Genomic DNA, 15,167 nt, shown 5'->3' with positions numbered 1-15,167 from the left:
TGCATCTGGCCCAGTGTCACCATTTAGAAGTGAGGTGCCGAGAGCAGTGCTTCTGCACACGGCCCTCTGCCGCCATCCTGAAGTGAGGTGCCGAGTGCCGCCATCTTGAAGTGAGGTGCTGAGAGCAGTGCTTCTGCACACGGCCCTCTGCCGCCATCCTGAAGTGAGGTGCCAAGTGCCACCATCTTGAAGTGAGATGCCGAGAGCAGTGCTTCTGCATGCGGCCCCCTGCCGCCATCTTGAAATGAGGTGCCGTGTGCATTATCTCTGCACACAGCCCGCCAAGCTCTGAAGTGTAGGGTGCAGCCACTTTGCACTGGGAACCCTGGGCTGAAGAGCTGGTTAGGGGGCTTCTGCAGGCAGTTTCCTGTGAGCAAGTGAAACTAGACTAAATGCAAAGGAGAAAAAAAGGTTAGACTTGACTTTATTAGGCAGATTCTGTTTTGATTTCTCAGAAATTGTTAATGGACTTTGCCAGTGAGTTTCTTCCTAGTACTAAATATTCACTTGCCTGGATGTACCACAGTCTATTTATCACTTCTGAAGAACATTTGATTTCTTGTGAAGTTTTTGCAATTATGAATAAGCATCGTGCTGTAAACATCCTTGTGCAGATTATTTTTGTGTGTGGACATACATTTTTTAGCTCCTTTGGCTAAATACCAAGGAGCATGATTGCTGGATAGTATGGTAGGAGTTTATTAAGTTCTATAAGAAATCACCAGACTTGCTTCCAGAGTCAGTGTTACCACGCCTTCTCAGTGGCCACAAGTGAGGGTTCTTGATGCTCCACATCCTCGTCAGCCTCAGGTGTTGCTGGTGTTCCAGATTTGGGCTATTCTCATAGGTGTGTAATGGTATCTCATTGTTATTTTAATTTGCATTTCCCTGCCAACTGTTGATTTGGGGCATCCTTTTGTGAGCTGATTTGCCATCTGTGTATCTTTGGTGAGGTCTCTGTTAAGGTCATTGGTCCATTTTTTACCTTAGTCTGTGAAACAGTGATAGTATTGATGGAGGGGAGGAGACAATATTAAAGATGTTTGGGGGGACAGAATTGACAGGACCCGGTGACTGAGTGGCTGAAACTGCTGAGGCATAAGGAGGAGCAAAAGGTGAGATTCAAATTCTGGCCAAAGTGAGTCGATGGTTAGTGGTACTTCTGGGAGGAAGGGGAGGCCAGGTACCAAAAAATCATCTGAGGATGAGCACAGAAATGAGTCTGGGTGTCTGAGTCAGTGAGACACCTGTGCAGAGATGTCCACTCTCCTGAACAGTTCATGATCAGTTGCTTATCTTCATGATCAGTAGCTGGTGCTGCAATGGGGCAGTTCTCACTCTATGGAGTTGTTTATGCTTTGATGCAAAACCTGCAGCCATATGATTTATACCTTATTTCTGTTGTGTGGCTCCATTAACAAGTGAGAAGTCTCCAAGCTTTTAAAACCTTCACAGAAAAGTCTTCCCACCTGCTACAGTCTCCAAGAAGTAAGCCTGCAAAGTTGCTTGATATTGTTATTGTTGTTCAGTCACTCAGTCGTGTCTGACTCTTTGTGACTCCATAAGCTGCATCACACTAGGCTTCCCTGTCCATCACCAACTCCAGAAGCTTGTTCAAACTCACGTCCATTGAATTGGTAATGGCATCCAACCATCTTGTCCTCTGTCCTCCCCTTCTCCTCCCACCTTCAATCTTTCCCAGCATCAGGATCTTTTCTAATGAGTCAGTTCTTTGCATCAGGTGCCACAGTATTGGAGTTTCGGCTTTAGCATCAGTCCTTCCAGTGAATATTCAGAGTTGATTTCCTTTAAAATTGACTGGTTTGATCTCCTTGCAATCCAAGGGACTCTCAAGAGTCTTTTCCAGCACCACAGTTTGAAAGCATCAGTTCTTTGGCACTCAACCTTCTTTATGGTCAGACTCTCACATCCGTACATGACTACTGGAAAAGCCATAGCTTTGACTCTACAGACCTTTGTCAGCAAAGTGATGTCTCTGCTTTTTAGTATGCTGTCTAGGTTTGTCATAGCTTTTCTTCCAAGGAGCAAGCCTCTTTTAATTTCATGGCTGCAGTCACTGTTCACAGTGAATTTGGAGCCCAAAAAAATAAAAGTCTGTCACTGTTTCCATTTTTCCCACCATCTATTTGCCAAGAAGTGATGGGACCAGATGCTGTGATCTTCATTTTTTAAATGTTGAGTTTTAAGCCAGATTTTTCACTCTTCTTTCACCTTCATCAAGAGGCTTTTTAGTTCCTCTTCATTTTCTGCCATAAGGATGGTGTCATCTGCATATCTGAGGTTATTGATGTTTCTCCTGTCAGTCTTGATTCCAGCTTGAGTTTCATCCAGCCCACTGTTTTCACATGGTGTACTCTGCAGATAAGTTAAATAAGCAGGGTGACAATATAAAGCCTTGATGTACTCCTGTCCCAGTTTTGAATATGTTGCTTTATGACATGTTTTATTTTTCTGTCTGGTGTGCTTCGCTGGTGGCTCAGACAGTACAGAATCCGTCTGCAATGTGGGAGACCTGGGTTCGATCCCTGGGTTGGGAAGATCCCCTGGAGGAGGGCATGGCAACCCACTCTAGTATTCTTGCCTGAAGCATCCCCATGGACAGAAGCTACAGTCCATGGGGTCACAAAGAGTCGGACAGGGCTGAACAACTAAGCACATGTGGTCACTCTTGCCCTCTGGTGGCCAGTGGAGGCATAGCGTGGGGCTGAGCCCTCACTTGGCCTCTCCTGAATTCTATCCCAGAAAGATTTTATCCCAGGGTCTTCTGACCTTTTGTTCCAATTTCTTTCCTTCCAGAATCTCCCTCACTCCCACCTGGTCCCACCATCAAATTAAGTTTGTCACTGAAGAGATATCCAGTGTCTAGTGGCACAGGAAATCAGTGACTCACAAAACAGGAAGACACCTTGCAAATCATGTAATCCAACTCTCTTCTTTTATACCTAAGGACCTAAGTGATTTTAACAAGCTCCTAACTTGGCTGCTGCATCCATATATGTGCTCTTCAGTCTGTTCTCCACACAGTGGCCAAGTAGATGAGATTATGTGTGTCTCTTGCTTATAATCATCCAGTGGTTTACTTTTCACCCTTGGAATAAAATCAGAATTATTTTCAAGATGGCCCTTCATGATCTGGCTCCTTTCTAGTTCTCTAAACATTTTCTTATAAAAATCTCCTTATTTTCTGATTAAGCTGGCCTTCCTTCTGTTCATCAGATGTGCCTAATACTTTCCTACCTCAGGGCCTTTGCATATGTACTTCCCTTACCCTTTATCCTTACATCTGGGCTTAAAGGTCACCTCTCAGAGAGGCCTTCTCTGTTAATCTCTATAACAGCACTCTGTGTATTGCCCCAGGCCATGAGTTTTTGTTCATTATCTGCCTCCCTTTACCAGATTATAAGCTCCCCCAGGGCCTGCAGTGAAAGAAATTACAGAATGAGTCTTTAATGAACACTGGAGTTGGTCAAAAAACATAATGCTTCTAAAGGTGGTGAATTCCTGCCAGTGTAAGGTTGACCAGAGTTCCTAAAGAAGGGATTGTTAAATAATCTCTAAGGTCCCTTCATCTCTGTTTGTAAACTTTTCTATCCAGTATTTGAAAGATGGAAGATGTTCAGATCCAATAATTGCTCAGTAGCTTGTGTTGGACTAACCCTGTCACAGATGATAGTTATAAATTTTGGATAAAGTATTTGAAAGAATCTGAGATTTTTGGAGAGAAATGAAAAATAGGTGGGATCTGGAGGAGATTTAACCCTTGAAAAAAGGCACCTTCCCCCACTAAGTGAGATTCACATTGATGTGGCTCTTCTCTGTAAAGCACTCCCCAGTCTATATGGCAGGGAGAAGCTAGAACCAGAGCAGGAAGCTGCAGTTTTATTGATTTGACAGGAAGCAGGCAGAGTCTGGGGCTTCCCAGGTGGAGCTAGTGGTAAAGAACCTGCTTGCCAGTGAGGAGATGTAGGAGACATGGGTCTATCCCTGGGTCAGAAAGATCCCCTGGACGAGGGCCTGGTAACCCCTCCAGTATTCTTGCCTGGGAAATCCCATGGACGGAGAAACCTGGCGGGCTATAGTCCACAGGGTCTCAAAGATGTGGATGGGCCTGAAGCAGTTTAGCAAGCACACATGCAGAATACAGGCTATCAGAGTGTCTAGAAAATGAGGAAATCTAAGGAGATGTCCCCCAATCCATGCTCCCAATAAGATCAGCTGAGGCCTCTGTGAAAACTGTATTCCAGTTCAACCCCTCCTTCTGCCCATTTGTGCTTGTCATGCTTGCAGTTGTTAATCATGGAAACACACTCCAGTAAACTTTCTGCTTCCAAATCATCCTGGCAGAGTCAGTTTCCAGGGGAACTTGACTTAACAACAGTCTTAATTGATGTTTATAGAATGTTGTACCCAGCAGCTGCAGAATACATGTTCTTTTCAAGTGAAAATGAAGCATTCATCAAGATAGACCATGGTGAGCCATAAAATTAATCTGAGTGGATGTCAAAGATGTTGAAGGATTAAACCCCTATAGACTATGTTCATTAATCATAAATGAATCATATTAAAAGCAATAACATTACAATATCTGAAAAAGCACTGGAGTTTGAAAGTTAAAGATATGTTTAAATAACACATAGATCAAAAAGAATTAGAAAGAAATAATTTTAATTGAATGATAATGTAAATATAACATGTCAGATCTCTGGATTCAGCTAAAGTGGTGCATGGAGGGAAATAACATTGCTTTAACTGCTTGTATTAAAAAGAAGAAATGTTTAAAATTAACGGTATATTTACATCTTAAGAATGTAGAAAAAAGAGGAAATTAAAAATCTTAAACCCAAAGTAAGAAGAGAGGAAGTAATAAAAAGCAGATATAGGTGAAATAGAAAACAAATAATAGAGAAAATATAAAAAGCTGCAAGTTGTTTCTTTAAAAGATTAATGAAATATATAAATTCTTAACACAGATTAATCAAAAAGAGAAAAAGCAAATGACTAGTATCAGGAATATCAGGGAAAATTACTACAGATCTTGCAGAAAATGAAATGTTAAATGCTATGAACAACTTTATGCCAATAAATTATACAATTAAAATGAAATGGACCAATTGTTTGAAATCATATACTGCCAATATTGAAATAATAAGAAACAGAGAATATGAATAGATTTATAAAAGCATTTGAGGTAATTGTTAAAACCTTTCCAACAACAACAACAAAAAATCAGCCCCAGATGGCTTCACTGTTGAATTCTGTCAATAAATTAAGGGGGAAAAGAACCCCAATATTACACAAACTTTCAGAAAATTGAAAAGGTAGGGACACTTCAGAATATATTGTGTAAGGTCAGCATTATGCTGGCACCAAAACCTGGCAAAGACATTGACAAAAAAGAAAATCACAGACCAGATTTCTCATGAATACGGACGTAAAAAATCTTCAACAAAATATTCTTGGCTTGAATCCAGCATTATATAAAGAGGGTAATTCACTATGACTAAGTGGGATTTATCCTAGGAATGAAAGATTGGTTTAGCATTTGAAAATCAATTAATGTAACTCACCACATTAAGCAAATACATGATTTTTAAAAACCTTGTTGTTCAGTTGCTAAGTCGTGTTTGACTTTTTGTGACCCCATGGACTGCAGCATGCCAGGCTCCCCTTCTCTTCACTATGTCCCAGAGTTTGCTCAAATTCATGTCCATTGAGTCAGTGATGCTATCTAACTGTTTATGTCATTCTCTGCCGCTTTTTTCTCCTTTTGCCTTCAGTCTTTGCCAGCATCAAGGTTTTTTCTAATGAGTCAGCTCTTCCCATCAGGTGGCCAAAGTATTGGAGCTTCAGCATCAGTCCTTTCTGTGAATATTCAGGATTGATTTTTCTTTAGAGTTGACTGGTTTGATCTCCTTGCTGTCCAGGGGACTCTCAAGAGTCTTCTTCAGCACCACAGTTTGAAAGTATCAGTTCTTCGCCACTCAGCCTTCTTTATGGTCCAACTCTCACATCCATACATGACTACTGGAAAAACCACAGCTTTGACTATCCAGACCTTTGTTGGCAAAGTGAAGTCTCTGCTTTTTAATATTCTGTCTAGGTTTTTCATAACTTTGCTTCCAAGGAGTAAGTGTCTTTTAATTTTATGGCCGCAGTCACCATCAGCAGTGATTTTGGAGCCAAGAAAATAAAATCTGTCACTGTTTCCACTTTTTCTCCTTCTATTTGCTGTGAAGTGATGGGGTCAGATGCCGTGATCTTTGTTTTTTGAATGTTGAGTTTTAAGCCAGCTTTTTCACTCTCCTCTTTTACCTTCATCCAGATGTTCTTCCCTGGTGGCTCAGAGGGTAAAGCGTCTGCCTGCAATGCAGGAGACCTGGGTTCGATCCCTGGGTCAGGAAGATCCCCTGAAGAAGGAAATGGCACCCCATTCCAGTACTCTTGCCTGGAAAATCCCATGGACAGAGAAGCCTGGTAGGCTATAGTCAATGGGATGGCAAAAGAGTCGGACACGACTGAGCGACTTCTTTTGATGCTCTTTAGTTCCTCTTCACTTTCTGCCATAAGAGTGGTATCATCTGCATATTTGAGGTTGTTGATGTTCCCCTAGCAGTCTTGATTCCAGTTTGTGATTCATTCAGCCCAGCATTTCGCATGATGTACTCTGCATATAAGTTAAACAGAGTGACAATTTACAATCTTGTATTACTCCTTTCCCAATTTTGAACCAATCCATTGTTCCATGTTCTGTTCTAATAGTTGCTTCTTAACCTGCATACAGGTTTCTCAGGAGACAGGTAAAGTGGTCTGGTTTAAGAATTTTCCACAGTTTGTTGTGATCCACACAGTCAATGAAGCAGAAGTAGATGTTTTTTTCTGGAATTTCCTTGCTTTCTCTATGATCCAACAAATGTTGGGAATTTGATCTCTGGTTCCTCTGCCTTTTCTAAATCCAGCTTGTATATCTGGAAGTTCTGAGTTTACATACTGTTGAAGCCTAGCTTGAAGGACTTTGAGCATAACTTTACTAGTATGAGAAATGAGCACAATTATGCAGTAGTTTGAACATTTTTTGGCACAGCCCTTCTTTGGGATTGGAATGAAAACTGACCTTTTCCAGTTCTGTGGCCACTGCTCAGTTTTCCAAATTTGCTGGCATATTGACTACAGCATTTTAACATCATTTTTTAGGGTTTGAAATAACTCAGCTGGAATTCCATCACTTCCTCTAGCTTTGTTTGTAGTGATGCTTCCTAAAGCCCACTTGACCTCGCACTCCAGGATATCTAGTTCTAGGTATGACCACACCGTCATGGTTATCTGGGTCATTAAGACTTCTTTGTATAGTTCTTCTGTGTATTCTTGCCAACTCTTCTTAATCTCTTCTGCTTCTGTTAGGTCTTTACTGCTTCGGCCCTTTATCATCCTGTCCTTGCATAAAATGTTCCCTTGGTATCTCCAGTTTTCTTGAAGAGATCTCTAGGCTTTCCCATTATATTGTCTTCCTCTACTTCTTTGTGGTGTTCATAGAATGCCTTCTTATCTCTTCTTGCTGCTCGCTGAAACTCTGCATTTAGTTGGGTACATCTTTCCTTTTGTCCCTTGCCTTTGGCTTCTCTTCTTTCCTCAGCTATTTGTAAGGACTCCTCAGACAACCACTTTGCCATTTTGCGTTTCTTTTTCTTTGGGATGGTTTTGGTCACTGCCTCCTGTACAGTGTGATGAACCTCCATCCATAGTTCTTCAGGCACCCTGTCTACCAGATCTGATACTTGAATCTATTTGTCACCTCCACTGTACAATCATAAGGGATTTGATTTTAGGTCATACCTGAATGGGCTAGTGGTTTTCCCTACTTTCTTCAATTTAAACCTGAATTTGCCATAAGGAGCTCATGATCTGAGCCACAATCATCTTAATTAATCTAGAAAATCACTTCACAAATTCAACATCCATTCGTGATAAAAACTCTAAGCCAACTAAGACTATAAGGCAACTGTCCCAACCACTATGGGAGGGTTTTGGACAGTTTCTTAAAAAGCAAAAACATATGCCTGCCCATGACCTAACAAATTAACTTCTAGATATTTTCCCAAAGAAAAAGTCAGTCCCTCAACCAGTCTCTCTCTCTGTCTCTTCACCCTGCTCTTTCCCCTTTCTTTGTTTCTCTCTCCACAAAATTACTTAAATAGAACATCCTTAGAGCAATTCTATTCAGAATTCCCACCCCAAACTGAAAACATTTCAGACATCCCTCAAAAAGAGAATGTAGTAACAATTTGTAGTTATTCATCTAGCAGAACACTACTCAGCGATAAAAGAGTGACTTGTTACATACAACATAGCTGAGTCTTGAAACCATTATGTTGAGGGAAAGAAGCCACGCAGAAAGGAATAAAACACAATCACATTTATATAAAGTTCAGGAATAGGTAAAATTAACATACGATGATAGACATCAGCAAAGCCTTTACCCATGAGGACACATGGATTGCTAGAAAGGGACACAGGACAACTTCCTGAGGTGACCGGAGTATAAAAAATCTTATGCCAGCATATACATATATCAAAACTCCACGAGCTGTACACTTACAGGCTGTGCATCTCTAAGTAAATTTTACCTCAGCAAAAACATAAAATAATCTTAAAAAAGTAAAATATAGGTGGGGTCGAATTGCATGATTGAAACCATTTTTCTCAGTGAGAAATTTTGATCTTAAATGAATAATTTGCTTTTTTAAAACTTATTTTGCTCTGTTTGGAAAAGGACTTCATTTGTTTAGTAACCTGCTGGGCTGTGCTGACAGAATTTCACAGACTGGCTTAAACAACAGAAATTTGTTTTCTCACAGTTCCAGAGGCTGGCAGTCTGAGGTCAGGGTGCCAGAATGGATGGTTTCTGGTGAGAGCTGTCTCCCTGGCTTGCAGACGGCTGCCTCCCCGTGTGTCCTCACATGGCCGAGGAATAGCAAACTCCCTCTTGTCTTTTTTTATGAGGACATTAATGCTCTCACGAGAGCACCACCCTCATGGCCTCGTCTAACCCCATTACCTCCAAAAGAACCCATCTCCAGATACCAGCATGTTACTGGTGAGGGCTTCAACATACGGATTTGAAGGACACAATTCAGTTCGCAGCTGTATATATTCTAGAAAATGTGGAAAATACAGGTAACTGGAAAAAACAAAAGCCCGTGTAGTCTGGTGATGCAGATATAGTCACTGTTAACATCCTGATGTCTTTTTCTTTCCCAAGTTTTGTTATTTCAACTTTTATGTGGTTGTAGTCATTCTGTATCTGTAATCTTATATCACGATCTTTTAAATTAAAACATGAAATTTTTTCTGCATGACTAAAATCCCTTTTTAAGTACTTCTTTTTAATAGCCACAAAAGGTTCCGCTGGATGTGCTGTAGTTTACATATTTGTTATCCTGTGGTTGAACGTTGGAAGACTTTCCAGTATTCTGCTAGTGTAAATAATGCTGTGATAAATACATTTGTCCAAGAGGCTTTTTCTGTAACTCGGATTGCTTTCTTGGGGTAGAATTCCAGAAAATGGAAATTGTAGGTTAAAAGGGTGTGCTCTAATTAGATGTTGCCAAATTCCGTGCCAAAAAGATGTCCTACTTTGCACTGTCCCCAGGAGCAGGGCAAGAACGGGCTTTATTGGTTTGCTCTTAAGAGGCTGAGGTCGTTTCCACTAATGTATTTCTTGGCCTGTTTCCACAGGTGAAAAAAAAGACAGCTGTAGCTGACTTGTGTGGGACTCCCTTGGCTCTTTTGGCCCAAGACCCTACCACTCCCTGTCCCTGGCAGCCTGTATTCTGGGCCTCACCTAGACAGCCCGAGTGGGAACAAGCCATCTCGTCCATCACAGCCATGAATTTCCTCCGGCGGCGCCTCTCTGACAGCAGCTTTGTGGCCAACCTGCCTAACGGCTACATGACGGACCTGCAGCGCCCAGACAGCTCCACCAGCTCACCTGCATCCCCCGCCATGGAGAGGAGGCACCCTCAGCCCCTGGCAGCCTCCTTCTCCTCTCCAGGATCCAGCCTTTTTAGCTCCTTCTCCAGTGCCATGAAGCAGACCTCACAGGCCCCCTCGGGGCTGATGGAGCCTCCGGGTCCCTCCACGCCTGTTGTTCAGAGGCCCAGGATCCTGCTGGTGATCGACGATGCCCACACAGACTGGTAAGCAGCAATCTGCAGGTGCCCTCACATAGGGGCAGGAGAGGAGACGGGGCTTATCTCACTCTTGGGGAAGAGAGAGGGGAAGAGCTGTGCGAGACTCTGTGGTATCAGAGACTGGCAGGAGGGAAGGACATTAATGCCAGGCACCACAGCAGCTACTTTGTGCCACACTCTGTCCAAAGGGCTTTATATTTAAGGTCTGCAGTCTCTCACTTGCAAATCCAAAACCCAAAAAGCTCACTAGAAAATATTTTATAGCCCATTTGCTAGCAAAGCGTGATCTGAAGGAAAGTTAGACTGTAATAGTCTTCATTGTACCACTCACTGTGCTTGTTCATATGATTTGCTGAAAACTTCTTAATACATTTGATATGGGCTACTGCCCAGGGCCCATAGGAAGTTTTATATAATATATGGTATATGTACTGTATTACTTTCCTAATAATAGAAAACGTTAAAAAATCTGAAATAACTGTGGTAAGTCGCTTAACCTCTTTGAGCTTCAGCCATGCTCCCTCATTGAGTGAGGTTGCCATGAGGGTAAAAGAAATCAACAAAAGTCCACAGTCCTTAATCTCAAGGGACCAGAGTGCCTGAGTTTGCATTCCTACTCTTCCATTGACTGGCAGTCTGGTTCCAGAACCTGTCTTAACAGGACAGCAAAGGTGGGCAGAAATGATATCCCTTCCAGTCTCTTCCCAGGTGTGCCCCATCCTGATAGATGGGAAGCATCCTGGCTGGGGGGCAGAGACTGGACACATGTGTCAAGGTCATTGTAGCAGTAGTTCCACAGGTAGTTACTGAGCACTGATCGAGTGCAAATAACAGCCTTCAGTTCAGTTCAGTTGCTCAGTCATATCCGACTCTTTGCGACCCCACGAACCACAGCACGCCACAACCCCTGTCCATCACCAACTCCCGGAGTCCACCCAAACCCACGTCCATCACAACGGTGATGCCATCCAGCCATCTCATCCTCTGTCATCCCCTTCTCCCGCCCTCAATCTTTCCCAGCATCAGCGACTTTTCCAGTGAGTCAGCTCTCATAACAGCCTTAGGTACTCAAATGAGTAATGAACAGGCCCTGCACATAGGAAGCTGAATGCAGGTGGAAAAGAGGTCTCTCTTTGGAATTTTTGCTAGAGAAGATACATATTATCAGTCCAGTTGGAGACATAGAATTTGCAGTCCAGGAAGTAAACCTAAATATGGAGACCCGGAGGCACCCCATTTAGGGCAGGTCTGGCAATGGACCCATGGATGGCCACGGGGGCTGGAGGGCAAGGTTTCCTGTGTGTGTCTCCAAAAGCCACCATAGAGTAGGCACAGAGTCAGCATCCAGTAAGCATGTATTACATGAAGCAGTTAATATATTCAGTTCACTGAGCATGCCAGTGCTCTCTTATTCTAACATGGATGTGTGTGCTCACCTTCATTCCTTGAAAAGTGAACTCAGGCTGGGAATGGTTGAGCCTGTACTTTGGAGTGGGAGGTAATTATAGTTTATAACATATTCAATGCAGTCAACATTAAAGCATGTTCAGTAGGTTCAGACTTTCGCCTTTTATTTTCCTGCTATGGAATCACTTCATCTTAACCAGGACGGTCGGGTGCCTGGCCTCTGTTCTGATCTATTCTGAGTTGTTTTCAGTGATGCTTGAAGGGTCTTACATGAAGCATTGTTAATCTCTGCCTGTGAAGTTATGCAGAGCATCATATTTAGATTCTGAGCCAAGGGGTTGATTTCTGCAGAGGTGTTGATTTCACTCACCCCTGCCTGTGCAGTCCTGCTGCCTATCTGCCTGGTAATCAGAATGCCTACATGGCTTTTGCAGTCCTCTGTTTCTCTTTAACCCAACTTGACCTTGATTTTGAGTGTTCTCTGTTGACTGCACCATCTCTGGTTCAGTCAAGGTTTGCCATAATATGGTCTTGGGAAGCGGTATTTGTCAAAAGCTTTACTTTTTGTATGGATCCTGAGCTAATAAATGGCAGCAAGGTGAAGTGGTTAAGGATTCAGACTTCAGAGCTATCTGCATTAAATCTCTACCCCATAATAGCTATATGACCTTTTAAAGTTACTGCATCTAAATGGTAAAATAGTACCTACCTGTAGAGTTAATATATGTAAGTACGCTTGAAATCTGAATTACTATAAAAGTGTTTAGGAAGTGTCTAGTAGACAGTAAGTGCTATTTAAGTGCATATTATTATTGCAGACTATTGTGACCTTTTGTGCAATATTAATCATCTTGACTGCAACCCCATAGGCATACTTATTTAATTTCTTTATGCCCAATATTAGGCAGAATAGATTAGGATTTACCCCGCTGTGCTATGGTTTTCTAATGGTCAATCTTCCCTACTAGCTCTCAGGTGATAAAGTTGAGTCTTACTAATTAATCTCTGTCTGCCCCCAACCCAGTGCCCATATGGTGTGTAGTTTAATGTAGGCGCACAGCTAATGACGCTGAAATGCCATAAATTACCTTAGCCGAGTAACATTTGAATTTTGACTTTGGTCTTCAATCTCTCTAATCCACAGGAGTGACCAGTGTGTGAATTTTAGTCTGTGCACCCTGGTGGGGGACACAGTTTTTGGCTAGAGGAATTTCTTCCGGTCTGTTTCAATCATGCTTCATGTGCCCACAGGTTAATTAGGGATTGAGAACAGCAGTCCACTTTTCTTGCCTCTCAGAGGGTTGAAAGTGGAACAGTGAGAAACTGAGCCTCATTATAATGTCACCTGGGAGTTAGCTGTGCATTCATTGGATGTTTGTGACAGAGACTTCCAACCCACACATGACAGCTTCTCATACAGAACTCATCTTAGATTCTTTAAGAACTTGAGAACCTTTGCTGGCTGCCTTAGAACCCCGATTTCTTCCCTGCCAAGTTCCGGAAGGATACCTGTCGTCCTCCCATACCAGGAGCGGCCAGCAGGTGGCGGGCTAGCCCCACTGTCCCTGGCTAGTTTTGGCAGAGTCCGGCTGCCTCTGGGTCAGCCCCCTGCCCAGCGCCTCCTTCATTGTGCAGACTGTCTCCTGAGAGGAAGAAGCTGTTGAAGAGGGAGAAGCCCGCTCACACAGTCCCTTTCTTTCTCCTTTGAGATGGTAATGAGAGGGGGAGATGATCCCCGTCTGGACTGAGCATGAACCCATCAGGAACAATGTGGCTCCCTTTTCTCCCTTGTCAGCCTTGGTTCCTTCTCTCTGTCACCCCTTTCCTGGTCCAGGACCCTGCTGCAGAATCAGGTTTCCTAGAGGGTGAGAGAGTTACAGGAACCTCCCCCTCTTGCTTCCTGACAGAGGCCAGCTTGCAGACTCTCGGAACCAGCCTGGGCCTCCCAGGGATGAATGATACCTGGCCAGTGGCCAGGGGGAAGCGAGGGAGAGGAGGACTGTCCATCTTCTGCGGAGACACAAAGGATCCCAAAGCCGCCTTTACTGGAAAGGGGGACTAATGGCGGAGCATTTTGAGATCCCACGACCTTTTGGGGTTGCCCCAGAGGTCAGCCTGGCTACATCAGGGAGGTTGGGGAGCTTTGGACCAGACTCACCTGCCAATAAGATCTGGGTCAGGAGTCCCTCTGAACTCAAGCTGGCACTGTCCTCTGGGATGATGGGTGATCAGTCAGGTTTGAGAACCACAAGGGAAAGGAGAAATACAACAAATGGATTTCAGGCTCATTTTTCTTCGGCCCTCTCCACTCATTCTCTTGCCAATTTTCCAGCGCTTTGACTGGTGTCAGTCCTCTAGTCTTGACCTTGCCTCCTGTATACCTTTCATGTTACCACCAAAGTATCCTCTTTCCAAAATCCAATCTTGCAAGTTCACTCCCATGTCCCATCAGGTGTCACCTATTATAACCATTAGGTGGTACATCATTGCCCTCAAGTCCAAAGTCAGAGTGTAAGCATGTCTGCCCTCCCTCTAGGTCTGCCTCCAGCTCAGCGTCCTCTTTGCTGCTTATTGCACAGGAATAGCAAAGGTTTGTAGTTTTCAAACACACCTCTGCCTTAGCCCATACTGTTCCCTACTACCTGGAATGCCTTTCCCTATGTTGTTGTTCACTGGGCCAATCTCCATTCATCCTCAAAAGCCTGCTCAAGTTTCACTTCTTCTCTGAAGTCTTCCCTCACACACCTACCCTGCCAACAGTGCTAATAACTTCCTCCTTTGATAACTTAAAATACACTTCATCATGCCACCACAGCACACATCACACTGTGTTGTACTTGGCTTTAGGTAGCTGTCTCTTCTGCAAGAATAAGGCCTGTGTCTTCCTCTTTTTGTATCCCTGGAGCTCACCGTGTAATATATTTTCAATTAGCATATGTCATTGTCCCAAACCATTCCAACCAGAACAGCCTGTATTGGGCATCATGGGGCCTGAAATTCACCTTACTGCAAGAGTCAGCAATATAGTGCATACAGTTGAGGGCTTCCCAGTTTTACTCACCTGTGTATAAAGTCTTGGCTGTTTATTTTTCAGTATGTATGCCCCCTTCACCCCAACATCCTCCTCCCCAAGCCCATCCAGGCTCCAGAGACCTTGAAGGTAAAACTGAGATCAAAGAAGTACACCGAACCTTGTTATGAAGAATCTTTCTGGGGGTCATGATCAATGTTCTTATTTTGAAGAAATCAAACCTAGGGTTCTGGTACATTCTGTAGCAATAATTTAAAAAATTCATCTACTTGTTTTAACAATCTCGTAGAGCTGCCTTACACTGTAAAGCCGTAATCTACAGTGTAAATTATTGCCACAGAATGTACTAGAACCCAAGGTTTGATTTTTTTTTTTTTTTTCAAAATGAGAACATTGATCATGACCCAGAAAAGGGTTCTTCATAACAAGGTTGGGTGTACTTCTTGATCTCAGTTTTACCTTCAAGGTCTCTGGAGCCCGGATGGGCTTGGGAGGGGGATCCTGGGGTGAAGGGGGCATAA

General features: G+C 43.2%; 1 protein-coding gene across 2 annotated transcripts in view; it reads left to right on the top strand.

Moving 5' to 3' along the window:
• SYN3 (synapsin III) overlaps positions 1–15,167 on the top strand; it is a 492,649-nt gene that overhangs the window by 24,952 nt on the left and 452,530 nt on the right. The window contains exon 2 of one of the 2 annotated variants that reach the window (XM_005206770.4): positions 9,754–10,214. In XM_005206770.4, the coding sequence (XP_005206827.1) occupies positions 9,904–10,214 (311 nt within the window). In that variant the 5' untranslated portion in view covers positions 9,754–9,903. Of the gene's footprint in view, positions 1–9,753; positions 10,215–15,167 lie in introns of those variants that run through there. The other variant, NM_001191357.1, reaches the window with a different exon arrangement.

The sequence above is a fragment of the Bos taurus genome, chromosome 5 (genome assembly GCF_002263795.3).
Source record: "Bos taurus isolate L1 Dominette 01449 registration number 42190680 breed Hereford chromosome 5, ARS-UCD2.0, whole genome shotgun sequence".
Lineage (NCBI taxonomy): Eukaryota > Metazoa > Chordata > Mammalia > Artiodactyla > Bovidae > Bos > Bos taurus.
Note: the sequence above shows the minus strand (reverse complement) of the source record. Positions and strands in the feature narration are given on the sequence as shown.